General features: G+C 50.4%; 1 protein-coding gene and 1 pseudogene across 2 annotated transcripts; one reads left to right on the plus strand and one right to left on the minus strand.

The window, feature by feature from the left end:
• Positions 1-2,045: 2,045 nt before the first annotated feature.
• LOC110310982 (N-alpha-acetyltransferase 10-like) lies at positions 2,046-2,791 on the plus strand (annotated as a pseudogene).
• Positions 2,792-6,028: 3,237 nt separating this feature from the next.
• On the minus strand, positions 6,029-24,402 carry Parvg (parvin gamma). Of its 2 annotated transcripts, none has more exons than XM_021183763.2 (13): positions 24,228-24,402; positions 21,976-22,071; positions 20,722-20,786; positions 20,119-20,221; positions 18,940-19,080; positions 18,046-18,161; positions 16,597-16,652; positions 16,213-16,235; positions 14,509-14,567; positions 14,253-14,321; positions 11,047-11,148; positions 8,024-8,096; positions 6,029-7,603 (listed from the first exon to the last, which is right to left on the minus strand). In XM_021183763.2, exons 2-13 carry the CDS (start codon positions 22,052-22,054, stop codon positions 7,494-7,496), a joined length of 996 nt encoding a protein of 331 aa, XP_021039422.1. In that variant the 5' UTR covers positions 22,055-22,071; positions 24,228-24,402; the 3' UTR covers positions 6,029-7,493. The 2 variants fall into 2 exon arrangements, with proteins under 2 accessions (XP_021039422.1, XP_029325750.1); XM_029469890.2 differs by having other exon boundaries at positions 20,119-20,224.
• Between the last annotated feature and the right edge of the window lie 1,299 nt (positions 24,403-25,701).

Here is a 25,701-nt window from a genome sequence, read left to right on the forward strand (position 1 = left end):
AAGAGAAGCCTAAGAAGAAGCTTTAGGTCACTGGAGGTCCCCCCACCCCGAGTACATGCACCCCATTATAAAAGGGCTTGAGGCTGCCTCTTCAAGGTCCATCCCTCTCTTTACCCACCTGCCTTCCACCATGAGATAAGACCCAGGGGTGTAGACCCTTCATCCTGGATTCCCCAGCCTCCAGAACTCTAAGAAACAAACCTATGTTCTTGATAAATCTCACAACATCAAGTATTCTGTAATAGCAACAGAAAACTAACAGACACCACCACACTTGGCATTTTTATACAGGTCCTGGGAACTGAACTCAGGTCCTCGAAATTACAAAGCCTATACTTTATCAACTGTGTCATCTTCACATTTCCAAGTTAGGGAGTGTGACATGAAAGAGTTTCCGTGTGTTATAAATCCCATAGCAAGTGTTCTTATAGGAGACCCAAGAAGAGGGCCCAGAGAAAGAACTAGACGGTGAGAGTTGGGGGTATAAGCAGGCAGATCTCAGTGAGTTTGATGCCAGATTGGTCTATATTGTGAGTTCCACAACAGTCGGGACTAAATAGTGAGACTTGAGAGAGAGAGAGAGAGAGAGAGAGAGAGAGAAGCAGACAGGAAGCAAGAAGAAACAAATGGCTGTGGGCAGGTAGAAATGATGTGGCCACACACAAGCCTAGAGATGCAGGCAGCTACCAGGAGATGAAAAAGACAAGGGACAGATGTCTTCCCTGGTCACAGTCCTACTGGCACCTTAACTCCAGTCTTCCAGAACTTGGAACTGTGGGAGAGGGGAGTGGATTTACACCAGAGATGTCTCAAGATCAAGAAAGCTTCAAACTACCTATAGTTCCAGCTCCACAGGCTCGAACCCCTCAGCTGGACCTTGTGGGCACCTGCCCTCCCTCAGGCACTGTAAGGCGTGCACAGACTTAAAAATAAATCTTTTAAAAATGTAAATGGAGTAGACAGCACCATCAAAAGGCAGGGTGTTGAAATTCAGGCGTGATGGGGCACAGCCGTCATGCCAGCACACAGAGGTGGAATCAGGGCGATCAGCAATGCATGGTCTTTCTGGGCTACACGGTGAGGCCAGAGGCCAGCCTGGGATGCACACCATCTGTGGTGGATCTTTCCAGTTGTCAAATGGCTGGGCACTCCTGTGGAGGGAATTTTTTTTCTTAATTAAATCGTTTTAAGAGGGAAAACTTGGGCTGGCGAGATGGCTCAGTGGGTAAGAGCACCCGACTGCTCTTCCGAAGGTCCAGAGTTCAAATCCCAGCAACCACATGGTGGCTCACAACCATCCGTACTGAGATCTGACGCCCTCTTCTGGTGCATCTGAAGACAGCTACAGTGTACTTACATATAATAAATAAATAAAAAAAAAAAAAAAAAAAAAAAAAAAAAGAGGGAAAACTTGCTTCTAATTGGGATCTTTGAGGTGAGAAGTTATACCGTTAGTCCTGATCTATTGAGGCGAGAAGAGCCGCCTTGTAACCCAGACCACAGCTTCTGGGAGCGGCATATCCAGAGGATGCCGAAGAAGGAAGCTTTTGCTCTCTGCTTGCCTTTCCTTGCCCTTGTTCTCACTGGCAAGTTCATTCCTTGAGGCATTAGAACCTATTTCTTCAGGATTCCAGTATGTAATGAAGACCAGCTGAGCCATCCAGCCTTAGGGACCAAACAGCTACTGGGTTCTTAGGTGTTCCACGTGTAAGCAGCCATTGTTGGGTCTGGTTGGATCATGGCCTCTAAGCCATTCTAATAAATCCTCTTTATACACATACACATAGAGAGAGAGAGAGAGAGAGAGAGAGAGAGAGAGAGTAAAAGAGAGAGAGATAGACTACATACATATTTATGCATATGTAAATATATAGAGAGACTATATGTGTATATATACATATGTATGTATGTATGTATGGAGAGAGGGGGAGAGAGAGATTCATTTTATAGGTTCTGTTCCTCTAGAGAAGCCTGACTAATACAAGATCATGCCAGGAGGACATGAGAGTGCACGTGTTCATGGCCCACAAGGACCCGCCACCGTGATGTACATCCTTAATGCTAGGTCCGAGGACCTGATGAACACGCAGCACTGCAACCTTCTCTGCCTGCCCAAGAACCACCAGATGAAGTACTGTTTCTACCACGGCCTCTCTCAGATTTCTTACACTGCTGAGGATGAGAATGCCAAGATTGTGGGGTATGCCTTGGCCAAAAAAATGGAAGAGGACCCAGATGATGTGCCCCACGAACATATCACCTCACTGGCGCCTTGGTGTGCCTCAGATGCTGATGGACCCAGCCTCTCACGCTGCAATAGAGAACTTCAATGTCATATATGTCTCCCTGCATATCAGGAAGAGTCACTGGGCCACCCTGCATCCCTGTTCCAACACCCTCAATGTTCAGATCAGTGAAGAGGAGCCCAAATACTACAAATCTGGAAGATGCATACGCAATGAAGCGGGGCCTCACGCAGATGGCTGACGAGCCAGTCCCAGGGTCTGACTCCTCTTGTCTCCTGTCTGGACACTTGGGCCCTGTCTCTTTCTACCTGATTCCCTCTGGGCTCCCAGCAGGACCTGGAGCTGAAGGAAAAGGGCAGGCACACGGCACTGCAGCCATGGAGAACAAGAGCAACATGTGGCTAAGCTCAACTCTCCTGTCGTGAGAAGGGCCTGGCTGCTGAGGATAGTGGTGGGGACAGCAAAGACCTCAGTGAGGTCAGTGAGACCGTAGAGAGCTCACAGATGTCAAAGACAGCTCAGAGGCCCCTGACTCCGCCTCCTAGAACCTGCCCCATCTTGTCCCAGCCTCACCCCATGTGCTTTTATAATAAATGTCACCTAGTGACCTGGGAGGTGGGGAGCGGGGTGGACGGTGGACATTAAGTTGGAAGGTAAAGAGATAGTGGTGGATCTGGGAGGAGGTAAGGGAAGGAGTTGGGTGAACATGATCAAAATACATTGTATGAAATTCTCAAAGTATTAATAAAATATTTTAAATTACAATAGAAAAAAGGAAGAGGGAGTGAGACGAAGATGAAGAAGAGATGGAGGAAGAGTGGAGGGTGACAGGTGGGGGTGGAGAGGAGATGAAGGAGGAGTAGAGGATGACAGGTAGGGGAGGGGGGTCCCCAAGTTTGTAACCCAGATTCCCAGAGTTCTAAGCCATTGACTGATCCCCATTTGACTGAAAGGTCAGCACAACTCCAATCAAGATCTCAAAGGCTCTTTTAAAAGTACTGAGATCAAATGAATTCAAAGGGCTCTCGGGATCTAATGCTGCTTCTCAAAGAGCGAACAGGGCTGGGGATCCACCGCCTGGCTTCGTGACTTCCTGGACTCCCCAGTAGCAAGGACACTGGTGCTGGCACCGTGGTGCACACTGCACACAAGATGAGCACATCCCAGCCCTGGAGTGGAGGACGCGTGGCAAACTGATTTTGCACTGAAACACCGTGGAGATTTGGTGGGCAAAGTCTTTACAGCAGGTTGGGCTGAAAGGAGGAGGTACCACCAGGGAAAATTACAATTCAACCCTTGCCCTCTATGCAAAAATTAACTCAGAATGCATCCAACGCGACACATGAAGCTTAAAGTGCAATCATTTTTCTATACTAGGCGGTAAAAAAAGGCAAATGGGGCTGGGTAACTCTGTGGCTAAAAGTGCTTACTGCTCTTCCAGAGGGTCAGATTCCCCAGCAGCCCCAGGGGATCCAACGTGCAATTATTTTTTTTATGGCAAATTATTTAAACAGGCACTTCACCAAGGATGCTTGGGGGGTGAGAAAGAGAAGACACTGCCTGAGGTGCATGCCGTCCCTCCTCCACCCATGCTACGTAGAGGCAGGTTTACTGTGATTAAAGTCAGATGAAGCCATGAAAGTGGGCTCCCCAGAACAAGAAGGTGGGGCAATGGCAGAGCGGTGACCCCCCCTCCTCTCTCTTCTCTCTGACAGGCCCCACCCCACCCTACCCACACCCTCATGAAGACAGAAAGAGGAGCATCTCTGAGTCAGGAGAAGGATTCTTGCCATTCACCATAGGAGCACCTGCCAGCTCCTCCATCTCACAAGCCCCAGCCACCATAACTGTTGGACAGATTACCCATGATTTAAACCGCCTCCTCTGTTGGAATTTTGTTACGGTATCCAGAACTGACTAATAAGGATTCTCAAAAACATTAGTCACTAGAGGAATAACATTTAAAATCAAAACCACTGTGAGATACCACCACACCCTCTTGAATGGCTAACATTGAAAAGATAGATAACACCAAGTGCTCACAAGATGCAGAGTAACTGGAGCTCTTAAGGCAGTGTAGGTGGGACTGAAGACGGGATAGTTTACTTCTAAAAGCTGTTTTGTTTGGTTTCAGACCCTGGCACAGGGGGTCTAAGGTGCATAATTTACATACCAAAGCAGACCTGGCCTCTGGGTTCTCCCAGCATCTCTCAGTCCCTAACTGGCATATCCTGTCCCCAATCCTAAACTTTCCAGCCCAGAGGCTGGGTTGCCCTTCCCCCAGAGGCTCTTCCCTATATCATCTGGTCTCCCGCACACACACTCTCTCTCTCTCTCTCTCTCTCTCTCTCTCTCTCTCTCTCTCTCTCTCTCTCTCTCTCTCTCTTCTTCTTCTTCTTCTTCTTCTTCTCCTCCTCCTCCTCCTCCTCCTCCTCCTCCTCCTCCTCCTCCTCCTCCTTCTTCTTCTTCTTCTTCTTCTTCTTCTTCTTCTTCTCTTTTTTGCACACGCAATTTCTTTCTCTCTCTTCCCTGCTTCTCTCTTCCTTCCTATGGCGACTTCCTTGGCCCCTCCTTTGGGGGACCAGTGAACTTGCCTGCCTGAGAGCAACTTCTCAATAATAAACCTCTGTGTGTGTGTGTGTGTGTGTGTGTGTGTGTATGCGTATGCGCGCACGTGCACATGCGTGTATTGGCTCACTTCACCATTTCACCAGAGGAGAAAGAACTTACTATATTTCTCAGTATCTTACCAAATAAAACATACAATTACTGTATGAACCAGCCATGTCGGTCTTGTGCGTTCACCTAGGGAAAGTGATAGGAAGTGTTCACACAAAGACTTGAACATGCAAAGCGATCTGAGAAACATGAACAGCAATCCCTATAGACTACATAAAAACTAGAGAGCCCAGGAAGCCCTCAGGCTTTGGAGGCACCCACTGGGGGGGGGGTGGTGGCTGTCTTCAGCAAGCAGAGGGGTGGGCTGTAGGGTCACCATGGAGACAACAGAATTGCATCAGAGAAAGAAACCCCACACTGTTACTATAACTATTATTGGGGGGGGGTTCTACCCCACTTTAGATCACTCAATTCCCAAATAAAAGACATCAAACCTTTATATTTATAATAAGACTTAAAGCACTGGAGCTGGGCAAATATCAATCCTCTGTGCTGTTTTGTCTTCTCTCCAGTCAATAACCCTGATATAGTGTGTTCTCCTCAGCTGCTTCTACTCCAGCAGGTCAGCCCTCGCCATCATCTGCTCATGATCCACTTACCCCATGGCACCTTCTTCCTTCTTCCCTTCCCTCTCCTGGTTGTCTCTGCCTCAGACCCCCAGCCTGGGAACCAAAGGTCCACCGACCTCTCTTCTGCACCGCTACAGGCTGTGGGCATCTTTATTCAACCAATAGCTTAAAATTAAGGAGCAGAGTTTGCATAACAAAAGCTGAGAATTTCTTTGTCTTGAGGCAACTAGACTTGAGATACAGAACTTGGCATTACAATACTTACCAGTAGAGCAAACCTCTGCACCATGAGGAAGGCCTCTTGCTCTCTGATGCACTTTCTAAAAGATGCCCAAAAGAGCAGTAACAGAAAGTGGATCTCCCCCTATAAGGCCTGGGCTCTGCCAGGCAGGATATCAGGTGACCGGGCGTTTTAGGCCTTGAACCTTCTGTTTGGAGAGATGTGACTGCATCTGTTTGTTGGCTGTCATGTTTGTCGGCTGTCATTAAGTCATGCGTTTAAACTGGGAAATGTTATTTATTCCTCAATAAAGTTACAAAAAGTGATTCTCCTTATGATTCAAATCTCCTATGAGACAGGAGGTGAGGAGGTGGAGGTGAGGACATGGAGGGGCCAAGAGGGCAAGCAAGCAGGGAAGAAAGAGGGAGGGAGAGCCAAGAGCCTAGGAGGGGAGCGTGGACTCCGTCTTTGACCTGCCAAGCATCCAGTAAGGAGCAGAGAGGCTCAAGCTTGTATCATGGCTCAGGATGCTCCAGAGAGAAGAGATGGGGCACAGAGGAAGGTCTCTATGGAAGGATTACCTAAGCAGAAAGAGATAGCTGGACCCCAGCTACGATAAGGATGCCCCTGATACAGAAGAGGGACATGTCCCAGAGGTAACAGGACAGGAGATATCCCTCTAACACTTATGAGTGGCCTGCCTAGGGCCAAAAAGACAAGTGGAATGGAGCTGGGTAGAGAAAAGCCCCAGGCCTCCTCACATCAGACACCAGAGCCCCAGAACACATAGCTCCACCGACTGTGGTTGTAGGGGTGATCTGCCCTGGCCAGACTCTGCTCCAAAATCCCCCAAAGGCAAAGCTGTTCGGCTATATACCCCCCCCCCAACCTAAAAGACGTTCCTCGCAGGGTCCTAGAGCTGGGTAAGCAGGGAAAAGTCCAGAAGCGGAACAGCTAGGCTAACCTCCCTAAATCCCTGTACCCCTGAATCCCTACACCCCTATGTCTCTGTGCCCCTGAACCCCATGACTTGCATCTCCTCCCACAACTTCTTCTCCTCCCTGGACCCAGCTCAGTTATTCAGCTGTTTCTCTCTCTTTCCAGAAGACACCAAGTCTCACGGGACAGAATGTAGACCAGGGTTAACCTGAACCCAAGAACCAACTCCAGGTTCTCTTCCCTGGGGCTCAGGGCTGAGCTCAGGACAGCAGCTGTAGGGATAGCCTGGCCAGGGTCTTCTGAACTCTTTTCTCCCACATGGGGCTCTGGTGTTTGGGTGATAGTCCTGGCCTCATCACCCCAGTGGGGGGTGGGGGTAGATGGCCAGGAACTAAGTATACAGAGACCATGGCCTGAGACCATCAGCCTTAATCCCAAAGAGCCTCTAGCTAGGGATGGTCAGCTCTGTGGAGTCTGAGCAGCCACTAACTACCAAGGTATAGCCTTAGTAGACAGACCGGATGCTGATGAGGGCTGGTCTCCCCTGGGAACCAAACTCTTTTCCACCACAGTTAAAGGCTAACCCAGGACTTCACAGGCATGCAGGGCCCCTCATCCACTTAAATACAATTCATACACTGTCAAAATGCACGGAGCAAAGCAGGGGTGGGCGCAAAATAGGTCCCCATCTGGTAGAGTCAAAGGTAAGCAGGGGTCAAAGGTATAGGAAGGAAACATGTCACCAAGCCACAGTAACAAGGTTGGCATGGGAAGAGCTCTGATGGCTGGGTCCTTCAGAGATGGCAGCTCCTGAGAAACAGCTGGAGGAGGTAGAGGTGACTAGTTTGGGGTAGCGTGGTGTGCCCCTCCACCCTCCGCCCTCGGTGAATGCTTCTGGAATAGGCTGTAAAGTATCCTCAGTGTGCTCTTGGCGTCCTTGTTCACAATATCTGTGGGCAGAGGGAGCAAGGCAGTCTGTTAGGCCAGGACAGGGAAGAGCACTGGTTCCCAGGAATGTGGGGGTTGGGGGGGGGAGAGATCCATGCTACAAGAAAAATCCCCTGCAAACAGGGACAAGGAACTCAAAACCCAGTGCCAACCACATGACATATATTGGTGTGTCCTTCCTCTTGTTTGGGCTTCCCCTCCCTCAACAGTGACTGGGTGCTCTGAACACTCATCCTGAGGGACTTCAGTCCCTGTTGCAGGTGTGGTGGCTACAGCATCCCTCCTAGGATACCTAGGAAACAGTATCTCTTTATGGACCAGCAATCGGGGACCCGACTAACAATGTTTGTCTCTCCACTCTCCACAACTGCTCTCAATCGTGTCCAAGGTGGGTCCTCCAGCAAGGGGAGCTATGCACTCACCTTCAGGGTTGACAGGGTAGCTGAACAGGCCTTCATCCTTGAGCAGATCCAGGGCTAGGGTGACATTGTGCAGCTATGATGATAAAGCCAATCGGATGTCAGCCAATGAGACCCTGGGTCCAGGCACCAGGCCCTTCCTATCACCAATGGCATCTCTCTTTGTCCATCCATGGTTTGAATTCCCAAACTACCACAGCAATCAGGGGGCTACTCAGCCATTTCCATCTATGCCCTGTGAATAGAGAGCTCACTCCTTCATGCAGAGGCCCTCATCAGCACATAGCTCTTAGCAGATGCCACACATGGGACATGCATGATCATGCGTGACATCTTGATTGAAAGATCCTCACTGAGAGATTGGAGGGGAGGGATTGGTTGAGGTGACACCCTGCATGCGAGTCTGTCGGGTGAGGTAACAAGGGCTTGTAGGTGGTAGAGTCTCCTTAGAAAGTGGAAAGCAGTCTGTCTCTGCTTAGAGGGCCTCAGAGGAGCAGAACAACATAGAACAAATGAGGCAAGGCGAGAGCCATGATGCAGAACAAGAACCCGGGGAAGATGGATCTCTGGCTCACAGCTCTACAAAGGCTAGGCATCCTCAGTAAGTTCCAGGCCAAGGGGGAAGTAGTCTGAGCAAATGCAGACTAGAGCACACAGCTCAGTCCTCCATGTCCCCAAGTCCCTCCCTGAGGAATCTCCTGGGAAGGGGGACTCCCCATTATTGACAATTTCTCATCAGGAGTGTGGCTTGCAGGCTGGCCAGGAAGTAAACAACAGTAAGAGGGAAGTCCAGCCCTGCTCTGGCTTATACGCTCTTGACAAGCCAGTATCTCCAAAGAGTGATCCAGGATGTCAAGGGAGAGGGTATCTGTAGTCAACTGGTTTTTACAGAGGCTTAGGTCCTTCACTGCAGGACCTCTCGGAGCCTTGAATACATCCTTGTATGTCAAACCCTTCAAGGGTACTTCTATTTCCCTGAGGCCACAGTCTCCGTTTGTCACAACACCCCATGTGGCCAATTTTGAGAAATTCTTCATTCACGCACTTCTGGGGATGGGCTGCAGGGTCTCCCACACCCACTCTACTGCTATGTGCCCAGGTTTATGTCTACTTTGAGGCAGGGTCTCACTGAGTTATCCAAGCTGGGTTTGACCTCACTCTGTACCCCAGGCTAGCCCCAAACTTGCGATCCTTCTGCCTCAGCCTCTCCAACAGTTGGAGTTGCCAACATACATCAACCGTCAGGTCTCCTACTTCACCGTTTCTTCCACAAGTTCCCTCCTCTCCGGGCTCTGAGTGAAGCAGGTACCATGTTCCCCTCACTTATCCCCATGCAGGGTCTGAAGGCTGTGATATCATGGGTCGGGAGCTGACTGTGGTAGGAATGTTAGATGCCTACATGGCTGCCCTGGCCTGTCACTGCTCTTACTTTATTTTTGCATTTATTTATGTATTTACGGAGGGGAGGGTATGCCACAGCATGTGTGTGGAGGGCAGAAGACAACTTGCGCAAGTCCGCTCTCTCTTTCCACCACGTGGGTTCTGGAGATCAAACTCAGGTCGACAGGCTTGGCAGCAACTACACTGAGCCATCTGCCCAGGCCCATCAGCTCTCATAATTTAAAAATACTTGTTGACCCTCAACTCTGGGCAGGCTGTGCACAGAGCTCAGAATCAGAATAGCACTGTTCTCAGGGAGTCTGTGCTGAAGGATGGGTATAAGTGACTCAGAGAACATGGGGCTCCCCTTAGCACGCTCTCCCTCCTTCAAGCTCCTAAACCAAAGACCTGGCCAGGCTCCTGATAGGTGAAAGGCCTCCCTCACCCTTAAGCCCCATCTCTATCCCCCACCCCCACCCCAGCCTGTCCTTTGCTTCTGAGCAGTTTGAGATGATGAAGAGAGCTCGGTGCTCTGCAGAGCCACGGAAGGCCAGGACCCAGGACACGAATTCTCATCTTCCTGAGAGAGAAAACTGAACGTGGGAGGAAGCCAGCCAGAGCTTCCTGCCTCTGGTGTTTTGGTTTCTGCAGAGCAAATGACCACCTCTCTCTCCATCCCTAACTTTACTCTAAATTGAACACTGACTCCACACTGCAATCAAATGCCACCTGATAAAACATAAGTCCTGGGAGGCTGCTCTAAAGAGAAGCACCAGAGTCTAGCCTCCAGCCAAGGAGCTGTGGCTGTGGTCAGCCATGCTCCTGCCCTGAATCTCTTCCACACACCCCAACCTCCTCTTTTGGGCTCTGAGCTAATGCCATGTTTCTGCATTTATTCCCACACAGGGTCGGAAAAGGGTCTAATGGTAGATTCCCAAGTTAGCTGTGCCAGGAACCTTGGACCTTGGTCTGGCCTAGCCTGTATGGGGGTGCTGGGGCATAGCAAGCACAGGCCTCATGGCCCAGGAAGTCTGGCTGCTGAATGACATGGGATGGGCCCATGCTGCTGAGCCTGGGTTCCTGTAGTGCCTGCCTCCCTCCTCAGACTCATCTCACGGTTCATCCCTGATGTCCCATTGGATGGGTGCAGGTTTGTCCCACACTGTGAGCCTCCCATGAACTCACCCTGCTCATAAGCAGAGCTCTAGGATAGATTGTTCCTGAGGGGTGGACTTGCATCCATGACCTGTGTGGTCCCAGGGGAGCCTGTCAGACTTCCAAGGACTCAGTCTTACTCTGAGTAAAGTGGAGACACAATTCACCCTCAGCAGGGTACAGAAGGAAGGGCCATGGAGGTCAGACCTGGGAGGGCAATGCCAAGGGACTTGGGCGAAGCTTGATAGAGGCCTGCTAAGTGCCAGGGGACCTCTAAGAAAACAAGAATGGGGCAGATCTGGTAGCTATAGAAACAGCTAGACAGCAACACTAGGGCGGGTAAGGCCAAGATGCTCGAGGCTGAGCTCTGGGGACTAGCAAGGACCTTGCAATAGGACAAGACAGGCAGAGGGTACAGCAGACAGCAAGCAAAAGAGACCTGTCTACCACCACCCCAAAGAAAGTCACGGAGGAAGACTTTGGAAGCTTACCATTTCTGTGGGAGAGCTGGGAGTGAGATAGAATTCCTTTAGATGCAAGAAGAAGCCTTCCAGTTGTCCAATCAGCAGGAGCAGGATGACGCCATCTGCAAACTGCAGGTGTTGTGTTATCCCCATAGCACGCTGTGAACACTTGGGCCCCAGCTGGTGCATTGTTTGGGGTGCTTTATGGGGTAGGGCCTGGCTATAGGAAGTGGATTACTGGGGCACCGTACGTTAGTGGCTACAGTTCCCCCAGCTCCTTCCTGCTGGGCTCTTGGCTTCCTGTCCATCATGATGTGAACTGCTGCCTCCCACCAGACACCTACCTATCCCCATCATATTCTGCCTAAGCATGTGGGGCCAAGCAAAGAGACCAAATATGAACCTGTGAGCGAGAGAAACCCTCCCTCTTTGTTGTAGGTGCTTGTCACAGTGATATATAAGGGACTAACAAGAGAAATAAACCAGGGCTGTGGTGTGAGGGACCCTGACATTGGAGGGATTCCACTCTGCCTCTTACATGCTGTGTGAGCTGAAAGAAGTCATGCTAGCTCTTTGAGCCTCCAATTCCTTCTGAGAAGTGGGGTTCGCAGTTCGCATTCTCAGCTTGGAGTTACCAACATCTGCATGAAGCAGTTGTGGGCTCCCTGGCTCTCAGAATACACTCAATTAAAAAAGCTGTTTCCAAACTTACTATGGAATAGCCTCATGTTTTCTCTCTGTCTGACTCTGTCTCTGTCTCTGTCTCTGTCTCTGTCTCTCTCTTGTTCGTGTGTGTGTGTGTGTGTGTTCATGTATGGACAGGTATATGTAGAGGCCAAAGGACAATGTGGGGTACTATCCCTTAGAAATAGTCCAACTATTTGGGCGTGGGAAGAACAATCTCTCACTGGCTTGGAACTTGCCAAGTGGGCTAGCCTGGCTGGCCTGAAAGCCCCAGGGATCCTCCTGTCTTTGTCTCCCAGGTACCGGAATTAAAAATATATGCCAAGGCCTGGCGTGGTGGCTCAGTGGTTAGGACTGCTCTCTGCTCTTACACAGAACTTGGGTTTGATTCCCAGCACTCAAGAGGCAGCTCATAGCCATCCGTAACTCCAGTTCCAGGGCGTCCGAGACCTTCTGGCCCCTTTGGTAATCAAGCACACATGTTTTACATGCACGCATGCAGGCAAGCACTCAGACATATCAAAAAACGGCACATGTGCCCCCACACCCCAGGATTCCGGCTTGCCAGGAAAGCAGTACAGCAGCTGAAGCACCTTCCACCACCACCCCCATTGTGTCTATTTTTAAATGACAAGTTATTCCACGGACTACAGACACATGTGTGAAAACAGAGTTAGTATAAAACTCTCCCATCAGGAAAGGAAAAAGAGGAACACATGGGCCCATTAATATTTCTGTCTGTTCTGTCTGCACGGTCTGAGATAACACTGCGGTGAGCACGTCAGATGCTAATGTAATCCCCCTGAATCCCTTTGCTGGGGAAAGACGCTGTTCTGCCGTTAATGGAATTTCCCCTGATTAAGTCTGTGCTGATGTTATTAGTTTGGGTCTGAAAGCGTCTCTGCTGCTGTCCCCAAAACATAGCTGGGAAACCTAATTCCAAGGCCTCCTCTAGCATCCAACATGCCTACCATCCTTGCTTACTCACTCTTGTTTTACCGTAGACGTGGACTGTAAAGCTGAGCTATCGTGCTATGTCCACCTACAGAAAATAGTCAGAGATGGGTGTGTTGCTCAGGGAAAGTCCCAGTGAGTCAGGTGACATAAATGTTACTAAATAGCAAAGCTCCCCCAACCCCAATCCCATGAAGTACAATTGCTCCCACTTTATAAATCAAGGAGCCTTAAGTCCAGAGAAGTTCAATAAATCACCCAAGGTCACACAGCCAACGTGGACATACCCTCAGGGCCCAAGGGCACCAAGTGGCAGGCATAAGATGGAAACATATATGCATATGGCTCTGAAGACTGTGTGTTCACCCCACCATATAGCCAGAGCACTCACAAAGCTCACGTGGTCACCCACTATGTGCAGTTGCTATGAGTGTGTACTTGGGCCCCAACTGCCTCGGTCCAAATCCTAGGGCCACCACTTAATTGCTGTGTGACCTTTGGTAAGTTGCCTAACATCTCTGTGTCTTAATAGTGTCATCTATTAAATGGGGCTTTATGAGTTCTCGAATGGAGGGGGTGCTCGGAAAGGGGGAGTTTCAGAGCTGATAGCAGAGAATATTTTGCTCCAGACAGAGCAGGTACTAAGGACTTTCCTGTTTGGCCCCAAACTCGGGAATATGTGTGGCCTGGCCCTCTGTGATCGGGTTCTGCTTAGGCCTTGAGACATGGCTGATACCCACAGTCAAGGAAGGCCTGCCCAGGGTCCATCAGACCCTGTCACCACTCTGTTCAGGGTCCATCAGACCCTGTCAACACCCTGTCTGGCCAAGGCAATGTCAGATCTCTGCGTTTCTGTCACCTCGTGTTGTGGGAACACTGGGGACACAGAATCTCTGTGAAGGTCATGGCGAGTGAGAGGCTTTGGATCTGCAGGGTTCTGGTCCTACTTTAAGACAATTGGGTTTGTGTTGTCACAGTGGATTAAGCTCTGAGGGCTCCTCTAACTACCTCTAACTACCCTGGCACAAGTCTAGGAAACAGCCCCATTGTGAATCTCATTGCTATGTCTAATAAACATGATTACAGGGGCGGCCCCTCACTCCGGTGGTAGAATGTCCTCAAACAGCAGTTCTCAACCTGTAGGTTGTGACCCCTTTGGGAGTCGCCAATCAGATATCCTTGTATATCAGATAATTTACATTATAATTCGTAACACTAGCAAAATCACAATTACGAAGGATCAATGAAATAATTTTAGGGTTGGGGGTCACCACAAATGAAGAACTGTACTAAAGGGTCACAGCATTAGGAAGGTTGAGATCTAGAGTATCCCATGCCTTAGGAACCATTCTGATAAATGGGTAACAATGAAGCCTGCAGAAGAGGTGGCTCAGCCATCACGGCTTCCCGTAGCCCCCCTGCCCAGGGTCTCCCAGGGTTCCCTCGAGCAATGGTGCCTGCAGCAGCATACCCAACTAGGGAGAGCCCTGAGACCTCTGAAAGTGACACCTCACTTCCAGTCACACAAGTGAGTTTCTGGGGCCCAGGAGCCCTCAGGTGTCCATCCCTGCATGGAGACCCAGAAGTGTCCCTACCTGGGTATCCAGACTCTGCACAGACAGGCCCAGGCGCTCTAGCTTCTGGTTGACAAAGCTCACAATGGCCTAAGACAGAAGAGCAAGGGCCTCAGAACCACTTGGGACCCTCATGCCCCCTTCCAACCCGGAGTGACAGAAGGCCTCCCCCATCACCTAGCACCTAGCAGACATGGGGTGAGATCTGTGCCCTCCCTCATCACCCTGAGACACAGGCAGGTAGGTGATGGGGGTGGGGAGCTTTGATCTGCCCTACCTCTTTGACGGCGTGCACTTTCTCCGGAGCCAGCTTAAATAATTCATCAAAGGCGTCCTCTGCAGACCAGAGTGATAAACAGCTCATTATGATGCTGTTATCTTTGCGCCAAACAGAATGTTTTCACACAAAAGTTTCTCAGAACAACCAGTCCCACGGGAGCTACAGCTAGATCTTCGGGTTCCTGAATGAAACAGGCCTGGGTTTGGAACACACCAAACGCTCCCTGCCTGTGAGAGGCTTCCCTCCTTGTACCTCAATTTCTTCATCTTAAACACCTGATGAGTGATGCCTGCCTGGCTGGGTCACCTTAGAGATCAAAGTGGGGGGTGGGCACGCATCTCAGTGTCTGCAGTGGGATACAGGGGTGGGAAGATAGAGGGATGGATGGTTGGATAGATGTATATCTGACTGGCTTGTGTATAGATGGATGAATGGATAGATGGTTGGGGGGTGTGTGTGTGCGTGTATGAATGATGGGTGAAGATACACAGATACATACGTACATACATAGATACATACATACATGTGAATGATGGATATGTATGGCGGGTGGTTATATGTGTATTTATAAATGGATGAATGGTTATGTGGTTGGGGTATTTAGTACTTAGTACTATTCTTATGGGGACAGACCCACAGTCCACACAGTGAGGACAGAACGATGGTGATGGTGAATGCCACCAGCCTCCTTGCTCATAGCTCTGTAAGCTTGAGTAGGTAGGTGCCATAACCTGTCTGTGTTTGTGCCTCAGTTCCCCCCTCTTAAGCTGGTGGTGAGTGTGTGCTCAGCACACATGGCACTCTCAGTGGTATGTGTGCACTAGCATAGCTGATGCTGGTGTGACAAGCAGTTCACCAGTTGGTGCCCTGACCAGATGTTACTCCGTTCAGTTATCCCTTCCTCAGCCGGTTGATCAAGTCAACTATTCACCTACGCATTCATTACAATCCCTTCTTCCAATTATCCATTAATCTACCCACCCACTTGTCTCCCTACGATCCATCCATTCACCCATCTATATATCCACACAACCATCCATCCATTCTTTTATATACCATCCATTCACCCATGCATCCAGATATTTTTCTATTTAGCCATCTCTCCATCTAACTAGCCATCTACCCCATCCATCTATCTATACAAACATACATCTGGCTATTTATCTAGCCAACCATTTATCCATCCATCCAGTTATGTGTTTACCCAACAAGTTATCCATCCATCCATTCATAAATATACATATATCCACCCATCACACAAACATATTCATCATTCATATATGTATAAGTATATATTCACCATTCATACACATACACACACACACCCTATCCAACTATACATTCATCTATCTATCCATTCATCCATCTATACACAAGCCAATCAGATATATATCTACCCAAGCATCCATCATCCCTTTATCTGCCCATCCACTTATCCCACTACAGCCACTGAGATGCATGCCCATCCCCAACTTGGACCTGTAGAATGACCCAGGCTGGCAGGCATCATTCACCAGGTATTTGAGATGAGGAAATAACACCAAGTAGTAGTGAAAGGCCGGGCAAACAGAAGGAAGGACAAATTTATGAACAGATGCTGTCACAGAACATTAACAGACCACAGTGGAAAGAATCCCTCCACCACAGCTGCTTGGACCCCATCAGGAGGGAAAGGTTCCCTTCAGTTACTAAATTACTCACGTAAAGGCTGGTCCTTGTGTGACCTAGAGGAGAAATTGCAGGAGACAGAAAAGCAATCAAAGAGTTAGCAAAAAGACTGCAGCCCCCTCATCACCTAATGTAACAAGCTCCGTAGCAGCAGGAGGCAAGGAGATGGGCTCATTTTCCTGGGCAATCAAGGCAGGGGAAGTGCAGAGACCTCGCGGATGGAAAGCAAGGCTAAGAGGCTGGCCGCCTTGCCCTGTGTGCACACACTTCAGAGCACATGGATATTGTGTGGCTGAGGATGCCTAGGCTGGAGGTCCCTGCAGCCCACACGGGGCTGAAAGTCAGCAGGCACAAGAAGGGCTCCCCTGGCCCGGCACCCCTGCACCCGCATTTGGCCAAGGCCCGTCCCATCCTCACTTGCATTCTGTGAGCTGCTCCACCTGCTTGTCCGACTTCAGGCCGGTCTTGGTGCTCTACAGTGAGGAGAGGGGAAGAGCTGTGTGACCCTGAGAGCCCCAGATCCAAGTCCACAGGGCCAGAGCTGAGGAAAGGGATCTAGTATGGTCTGCTTTGCCCCCACCACAGATGCAGCTGTGAGGCAGCTTCACTGTCCATTTCCTCTGTGATCATTGAACCTGTGAGGATAGCACTATGGATGCCTCACTCCTAAGACATCCTAGAGTCTTCTGTGCGTGTGCATGAGTGTGTGTGTGTGTGTGTGTGTGTGTGTGTGTGTGTGTGTGTGTGAGTGTGTGTGTGTGTGTGAGTGTGTGTGTGTGAGTGTGAGTGTGTGTGTGTGTGTGTGAGTGTGTGTGTGTGTGTGAGTGAGTGTGTGTGTGTGTGTGTGTGTGTGTGTGTGTGTGTGTGTGTGTGTGAAGGAATATGTGTTGATATGAATGTGAATGGACAAATTAATGGTCACCTCTGATTTTTTTTTTCCACTTATTGTTTAGTGTGTGTGTGCACATAAGGTCACAAGCAAGTTTCAGGAGTCATTTCTCCTCTTTCTCCCATGTCAGTCTTAGGGGTTGAACTTGGGTTGTCTGACTTGACAGCAAACACCTTTACCTGCTGAGCTGCCTTCCAGCCTTACCCCTGATTTACAGAAGTTTGAGAAAGCCATGGAAAGACTCAGTACTGAACTTTCAGCAAAGGCTTGGGAAAGGTGGGAATGGGTTTGATCAGGCCCAACTGGACACAGCTAAGTATGTAAGGTGAGTAGAAGGAACACAGACACACATATATACACATATACACACATGCATGCACATACACACATACACATGCATATATACCAATGTACACACACATGCATGCACATATACACACATGAATACATACATATACATACACACATATATATACACATATACACACATACACACATATACACATATATACATGCATGTACTCATATACACATGCATACATACATATATACACATACATATACACATGTACACACATGCATATACACACACAACATAGAACACAAGCTATCATTGCCAGAGAGCAAAGGTTTCTCAGAAGAGGAGACAGGATGTGGTCATGGGTGACAAATGAAAGGCATTTACTAAGAGTGGCCATGGAGAGATGGTTACCTATGCCCCAGGAACTATGGTGGCACACTGACCTCCCTACTAGTGTTCCCATTCTTGCCTCTGCCAGGCAGAGCTGGCTGCTGGCCAGTGCCCTCCTCTTTCCCTCCTGGGTCTCTGCCAGCCCAGCCCCCAACTGCTGTCCTGATATGATATAACATTCCTCATAGCCCCCTGGAGTCACTCCCACACAATGGCCCCATGTAAACACAGTGCTGTGGAACAATATTCTCAGATGACCAGCCCCATTCCACCGCCTAGCAAGTACCTCAATGTGGATGACTTCCGCCTGGACGTTGTCTGGGAGGGGCAGGTCCGGCTGGAAGCGTTTGGCCAGGGCCACCAGGAGATGCAAGGTGGCCAGCAGGTCCTTGTTGAAGATGGCTAGAGAGGAGAGGACAGAGATTCAGAGCTGAGGGGCCACTAACACCTGTAGCCACCCTCAGAATTGTCCTGTGCAGGCCACTGAGGTCAGAACAGATCTCAATCTCCCTCTCTCTCTCTCTCTTTCTTTCTCTCTCTCTCTCTCTGTGTGTGTGTGTCTGTGTCTGTGTCTGTGTGTCTGTGATAGCACTCTCATTTGGGGTTTTTTTTGGTTGGTTGGTTGGTTTTGGGTTTTTTCTATTTATTTATTTATTTTGATTTTTCATTTTTTCGAGACAGGGTTTCTCTGTGTAGCCCTGGCTGTCCTGGAACTCACTCTGTAGACCAGGCTGGCCTTGAATTCAGAAATCTGCCTGCCTCTGCCTCCCAAATGCTGGGATTAAAGGCGTGTGCCACCATGCCCAGCGCTCTCTCATTTGTTAACAGGCACAAAATGAATGAGCCTGGTCTAAGTTCCATTCCAGCTGAGAAGTGTGGTGTTTTTAGATTCAGCAGAGGCTGTGTCTCTGGGAAGTCATTATCCTTGTGCTACATGGGCTGCAGTGGTCGCCCCAGGACCATGCTTGCACCCCAGTTTCTCTTCCACCAGACACCTGGCTTCATGTCCATCTGTGTTCTTTCTAGGTGCTGCTTGAGGACCCTGCGTCCTTACCAGCCCTGGATGGTTCAAAGGCAGATGAATGTGTCATTTATCAGTTACGTGAGCAGTCAGCAGAGATGGTCCCCCCCCCGACCCCCCACACCCCCCACACCCCAGGCCTGGCTCAGCCTCACATACTCTCCACGCTCCACTTGGCCTGCTTCTCTTCCACCTGCAGGTTCTGGTTGACGGCCTCCAGGATGACCCCCAGCTTGTGCCTCTGGCTGGCCGAGGTCAGAGAGATTTCCTCCACTTCCAGCTTGAGCGATGCCAGCTTCTCTGAGAGCAAAAGGACAGTCAGGGCTGAGAAGTGGGCCCAGCAGCTGTCATGGGGGCTATCTATGAGAATAGTCCCAGACTGCATTTAGAGTACATGGAGCTATGGGTATATGGTGCTAAGCCCTGGGCAACCCCAGAAGCCTCAATCAAACATACTCAGCATCCTAGGAACCCCCATTCACATAAGAAATGGGGGTTCCAACAGGGCACATGGACTATGTATGTGAGCAGGTTGCAACCCTTTGAGCGACCCCTTCTGGCCCACCTCACCTTGACTGTTCTGCCCACGCCTCAGTCTCTGCCCTGTGGTGGCCATGCCATTCTTACAGAGTAGCATGGTTATTAACACTACACGCCTGGACCATTGTGCCTCACCCATAGCCAGGGAGAGGAAGGAATAATAATGAGCTGTTTGGAAAGCTGACAGTGCCTGCTCCCTGAGAAGTACCCAGAAGCCTCAGGGAAAACCAGAGGATCACTCTGGAGCCTGTCTGCTAAGCTCTATAGAATCGTGTGGCTTGAGCAGGCTCTGAAAATATAGTTCTGGGCCCTACTGCTTCCAGAACCCCTTTCCTTACACATGACATCTGCAGACCAGACATGGGTAGGAAAACTAGCCACGGGCAGGAACTTAGCCTGACTTCAGATATCACTTCCAGGCACACTGGAGCCACCCCTGCCTCTGCAATGTCTCACCCAGGAGAGCCTGGGTCCTTCCAGCAGCACAGGACACTCTAAGGTCAGGGACAGACGATGCCCCAGCTCCTAACAACAGAGTTGCAGAAGGCGTGGCAGCACAGACAGTAGCCACTGGCTGGAACCACAGCTCTGCTCTGCCTCGGCCCAGGGTGGGCAGGGTCTCCACCTCCCCAGCTCTACAATCTTTGAAAGCCATGAGGGGTTTCCTTCCCTCCCAGGGCTGTGGTGGTGCAGGAAGCCACTTGTGGGGCCAAGGCAGGTACACTTGGCTTCAAATCCCCGGGAGCAGCTGCTTAGGAAACACCGGTGCGGTGGGGTGGGGCCTGGGCCTCTGCTTACGGAACAGGTGGTGCAGAATGAGTCCATCAAACATGTCTTCCTCCAGGCTGCGGACCACGATGTGCTCTGGGAGGAGTGTGGCGTTGATCCATTCCATCAGCACCTGCTGGTCACCAGGGACAGCTGACGGGATAGGACTCACTTGGCCAGGTCAGCAACTCCTACCCACTCTTCAAGGTCTAGTCAAGTTCCAGAAAGTTCTCCCTAGTCATTCAGAACTTGCTCTGAGCTCGAGTAGATCTTCCCCACCTCAAGATCTCCCAGACACCTGCCTGAGCCCGCGAGCCAGGAGCTATCATCCTGGTATGTGAGGTTTCCGTACCTGGGAGTTACCATTGCTGTGGCAAACATCTAAACCTGGAGGCATGGCTAGGGAATTGGGTGATGACAAGAGCTGCCAATGGGCACTTGGTTACAAGGCCTAGTTTGCCTCCAAGAGAGAGCTGTAGAAACAGAGGTTTCCGGAGGAAAGAAGGGGTATGTTCTTGGCATGAAAGAGAGAACTGTTGGGATAGGGTGTGGGCAGGGGTGTTGTGTCTATAAGTCAGGGGCACCAAGCCTGGCTCCAGAGACTTCAGGACTGGGGGGGGGGTGGTGGCGTACCTTCTGCAGTTCTTCAAACTTGGGGTTCCTCTTGGAATTGGGCGACAGATATTTCTTCTTTCCTCCTGGAAGCAGAGGTAGGTATGATATGTGTGAGAACCCTGAGGGCCCTTGGAAGCTATCTCCCTTCAGGTCACCCACTGATCCCAGGCTCCTGGTAGAGCCTAGCCCTGCCTGTCATTCACATTTCCTCATGAGGACTTCACACTGGAGGTACACACGTAAACTCAGAGGTCACCCCTTACTCTGAAGGTCATGAGTCAGATGTGTAGCATCTTTTAGAAACCCTGCCTACCTGCCTAGAGTAAAAAACAACCCAAGAGAGCAAGGGACATGCCAGGCAGAGGTAGGCATCACCTATGCTGCTAAGCACTTCTGGCCAGAGTGGATCACTGGGGTCCCTCTGTGCCCCCTTTGGCTTGGTCATTTCTTTTCCTGAGATCTTGGTCAGCAGGGTCTCCACATTTTAAATTTGTAAAACCAAGAAAGTATTAGGCCCATTGGGGCTTTTGTGGGTCAGCTGATCTCAATGAACATTGAAGAAACCGAGTCAGGGAATGGACTGACTTGCCCAAGCTCATAAAATATAACCTGCTATGTGACCTACTAGATGTTTGATCTCTCAAAACCAGGAGTATACCCACTCCTGGTGGGAGAAGACATGGAGCACTGCAGTCATGTGCTGGCCTGGGGTCAGCTCCTGATGACACAAGTGAGCTAATGAGTGAATATGGAGGGATGGAGGAAAGGAAAAAAGGAGGGAGGGATAAATGTGTGGATGGGTGTGTGGATGAAGGGATGGGTGATTCATGGATGAGTGAGTGGACAAGATGAATGGAGAATGGAAGGTGGATGGATGGATGGATGGATGATGGATGGAGAGTGAATGGATAGGTGGATGGATAGATGAATGAATGGTGGATGAATGTATAGTAGATGGATGGATGGATGGATGGATGGATGGATGGATGGATGGATGGTAGATGAATGGATGAATGGATGGATGGATAGATGGATGGTGGATGGATAGATGGTTGGTAGATGGGTGGGTGGATGGATGAAGAATGGATGGAAGGAAGGATGGATGGATGGATGGATGAATGGGTAGATGGATGGAAGGATCATGGATGGATGGATGGATGGGTGAATGGATACATGAGTGGTCACCAGATACAACCTGTCTCGTTCTAGTTAGCTGGTCACACATTCTCCCCCTCCCCTGATCCAACAACTCTGTCCCACTAGGACCAGGACCTCGTGGAAGCTCTTCCTCCATGGGCTGAGCTACATCCTTGGGGAGCTGCAACAGGTCGTAGAGGAACTCTGACTCCATCTTCTTCCTTGCCTTCCCTGGAAGAGACAGGAGAGTGCATCACTGTCTCTAAGGCCAAGACTCACCATGTGTTCATTCTTTCATTCAGCCTGGGAGAGATGGAGGATGGGAGTCGGACACTGAGTGGGCAAGACACTGAGGGCCAAGGGTGAGGAATGAAGCCTGGTGTGAGACACCTGAAGTCAACCAAACCTTGCAGGGGCAGACAAGTTACCAGGCTATGGTGATTTATCCTGATTTTCGCCTTGGTGGGATCCAGACTCACCTGATAGGCAAAGCTCTGGGCATGCCTAGATGCCCTTAGTGTAAGAAGGAAAGCACTGTCCCATAGGCTGGTCTTGGGCTGAATGAAACTGAAGAGAACAAGCTGAGAAACCTCATTTGTCTCTCCTCTTTCCGATGCAGCTTGGCCAGCGGCCTCCTGCTCCCTCTGAAGGGGCTGTGCTTTCAAAGTGGGAGCTAAAGCAAACCTCCCTTTCTTGAGTTCCTTTTGTCAAGGTATTTTCTCACGACAACAAGGAAGGTTAATAACGCACAGGCTGAGGGCACAGCTTGGGCAAAAGCTTGGGAAGCAAACAAGTTCCCTGTCATCCAGGCACATGGAAGCCTGCCCTTTACCCCTGGCCAGGAACCTCAACCCTCTCTCTACATCCAGGTCAGAACCCCAGTTTCCACAGAGCATCAGCCAAGTGTGGGAAGGGAGCTCTGGGTTAATCTGTATGAGGGTAAGCACCCACCAGTGGGGTGAAGTGGCCGTCCATCCATCCCTTCAGGGTCTCTGAATCCAAGACAGGTAGAAAAACAAACCAGACTCTCCCAGATGTAGATGGGGTGGACCAGGCTGAAGGCCAAAGCCACCCAGACATGTTCCCCAATTCATGTTAGCTTGCCTCACAGAGGGAGGCTGGCCCATCTAGCCTCCAGTTTTGAATGAGTCTTTCACCCATTGGCTTAGCACCCCCAGACTTGGGGTGTGGTCTGTCAGGGCTTTTGCTCATGAAGCCCAGAGCTCGTGCTCCTTGTGAAAGACCAGCAGTCCCTCCTCATCCTCGTGATGGGCCTGAGACCAACAGTGTGTCGTGTCTTCCCCGCCCCCCGTCTCAGCCTCACAATGCACAGTGTCAGGCCTGAGACTGAGACCAGCAGTCCCATCCCACCCCACCTCCCCATCCCCCACAGCCAACCTCGTGATGAGCACTGTCAGGCCTGCCCGTACCCAGAAAGGATCAGATTCAGAAGCTAATGGACCCCTTCTGGTTCCCTAACCTACTTCTGGTTCTTCCACCCACTTCCCCTCTGGAAGTTTCATTTGCCGCATGGCCACCTTTGACTCTTCCCGTATGTCCCTCGTTCAGCCTCTGCACGAGCCTGAGATTCCCAGGCTCACTCAGATATTGGAGGTCTGGGGTCAAACTGGAAGACATTCACAACAAGGAACCTGAGAGTTGTGCTGAAGAAGAGGCACTGGGGCGGAGGGGGGGGGGGCTGAGAGCCACCATCCTCAAACTGGCTATGGCCTGGGAACTTTGGGAAACTGAGTCCTACCCCAAAGCCAGGAGCAAAAGGCCAGAGCCCCCTGAGAATGAGTCCCAAACCCCACAAACTGAGCAAGAGAAAAGAGAGTTGGGCTGGGGTGGGGAGCCTGGGCCCCAGCTAGCTCCTCCTACTCAGACTGGGTGACTATAGACCAGCACGCTCTCTCTTTGGCTCTGATGCAACTCTACAGGGCGAAGCTAGACCCTGTGTCCAGCCAAGTACACATAGACCTGAAACTGCCTCTGGTGACCGGTCCCAGGTGGGTTCCTTCCCTGCCCCAAACGGCAGTTTCTTCATGGTGGGGAGCTCGGCTTTCTCTCATGCAGTAAAGCTCTGAGGGGCTCTGGTCTGTAAACTGCTCATCTGGCTGTGGGGGAGGTAGTCAGAGCTTTCCTGTGGGGACGGGACTCACAGCTCCTCAGTAAAATGATGCAATGGCCTCAGCAATGTGGCTGGATGCGGGGCTCCCCTTTGGCAGATCTCCCTGACTGTGAGCTCCCAGCTGAGATGTGCCTCTGGGTTTCTATTCAAGGAACCGCTCCACCTTCCTCTCTGAGGTCCACTACCTGGGCATGTGAACAGGTAGAAGATTCTAATAGCTCAGGGATCCCACAGGCCAAAGATTTGATGCACTCACCCGCTGCTTCTTTTCAAACCAGGAAATGGAGCCCACTAGCTTAGAGGGTGACCAGGTTCCCAACGCAGACAGGTTCCGCGTCCGGAGGTGGAAGGCAGGGCTTCTGTTCACTTCCTCTGCCACCCTGGTGGCTGCAGACAGCTTCCTCCTCTAAGTTGCTGATGAGCGAAGTACCCTAAATCCACTGAAAGACTGCCAGAACTCCTGCCCCTAGTCTTCCAAGACTCCATGGCATCATGGGGTCTCTCATACTTCCCTCCCTGCCCCCGCCTCTCCATCAATCCAGACAATCACTGTCTGAAACATAACACCAAGGATAGGACCCCAACAGCAAACTGTGTTCTCCACTGCCTTTTTCTCATGGTGTCCAGCCTGCACCTCTGCCTCCCTCTGAGCAGCCCTCCAACCAAGCTTGCTTGCTTCAACCAAGCTTGCTTGCTTTCTCGCTTGCTGTTCAAGACAGTCTCATGTAGCTCAGGCTGACCTCAAAGTCACCAAGCTGAGGTGGTCCTTCAACTCCTGATTCTCCTGCCTCCATCTCTCACGTATCTGGATTACAGGCCGGAGCCACTACACCCAGCCAAAGGCTCCTAAATAAAGCCAGTCTCCAGGTCTCAGCCCGAGTCTCTGCACCCACAAGCTACTTTCCCCAGCTTTCCCCAGCCCTCCCGTCCTCTCCCTATAGCACAATGCCTGCCTGTTCTCTGCCAGTGCCTCGGGCTTTTACTTTGATGTCACACTGCCTGTCCCCATGTCTTGTAAACTCTGCTCAGCTCTTCACATGGCTCACAACTTCTTCTTGGCATGAGTTTGGTACCTCCTCCTATAGGAAGTCTTCCACAACATCCTTATCTTATACAAGGGTCTTGGGCTTGCAGCCATGCTAAAACTATTCTTTTTTTTTTCTTCTTCTTCAAGACAGGGTTTCTCTGTGTAGCCCTGGCTGTCCTGGAACTCACTTTGTAGACCAGGCTAGCCTCGAACTCAGAAATCCGCCTGCCTCTGCCTCCCAAGTGCTGGGATTAAAGGCATGCGCCATCACACCCGGTGTGCAGCCATGCTAGATCAGATGATGACACAGGCTGGTGCCTAATAGCTGTCTCACCATCAAACCAGGAGCTCTGCAGGGTGGAACCCATCTTTCCCACTCACTACTAAAAGTCAGTGCCTACAATAGCACCAGGCACAAAATGGGCTCAATGAGCATATTTTGGTGGCTGTTATTGCTTAAAGGACTGTGTTGGTCCTATGACAAAATGACTGATGGAGGCTGGAGATAGAGCTCAATTGATAGAGTGTCTGTCTAACATGCAGGAAGCCTCGAGTTCAATCCCCGGCACCTCATAAACTAGGCATGGGAACGGACATGTGTAATCCAGCTCTCAGAAGCTGGAGGCAGGAGGATCAGAAGTTCAAGGCCGGCCTAGACTTCAAGAGTACATGAGACACTCTCTTTAAAAAAGAAAAAGAAACC

This window comes from Mus caroli, unplaced genomic scaffold (assembly GCF_978045245.1).
Source record: "Mus caroli unplaced genomic scaffold, Mus_caroli_1 scaffold_16, whole genome shotgun sequence".
Lineage (NCBI taxonomy): Eukaryota > Metazoa > Chordata > Mammalia > Rodentia > Muridae > Mus > Mus caroli.

Excerpts from the sequence above, each read along its gene's own strand:
- Parvg (XM_029469890.2), bottom strand. The coding sequence starts at position 22,054 with ATGGAGTCAGAGTTCCTCTACGACCTGTTGCAGCTCCCCAAGGATGTA. Across the intron at positions 19,081-20,118 it reads CATTCTGCACCACCTGTTCC|AGAAGCTGGCATCGCTCAAG; the intron begins GTAAGCAGAGGC and ends TTTTGCTCTCAG. Across the intron at positions 16,653-18,045 it reads CGGAAGTCATCCACATTGAG|AGCACCAAGACCGGCCTGAA; the intron begins GTACTTGCTAGG and ends TCCTCACTGTAG.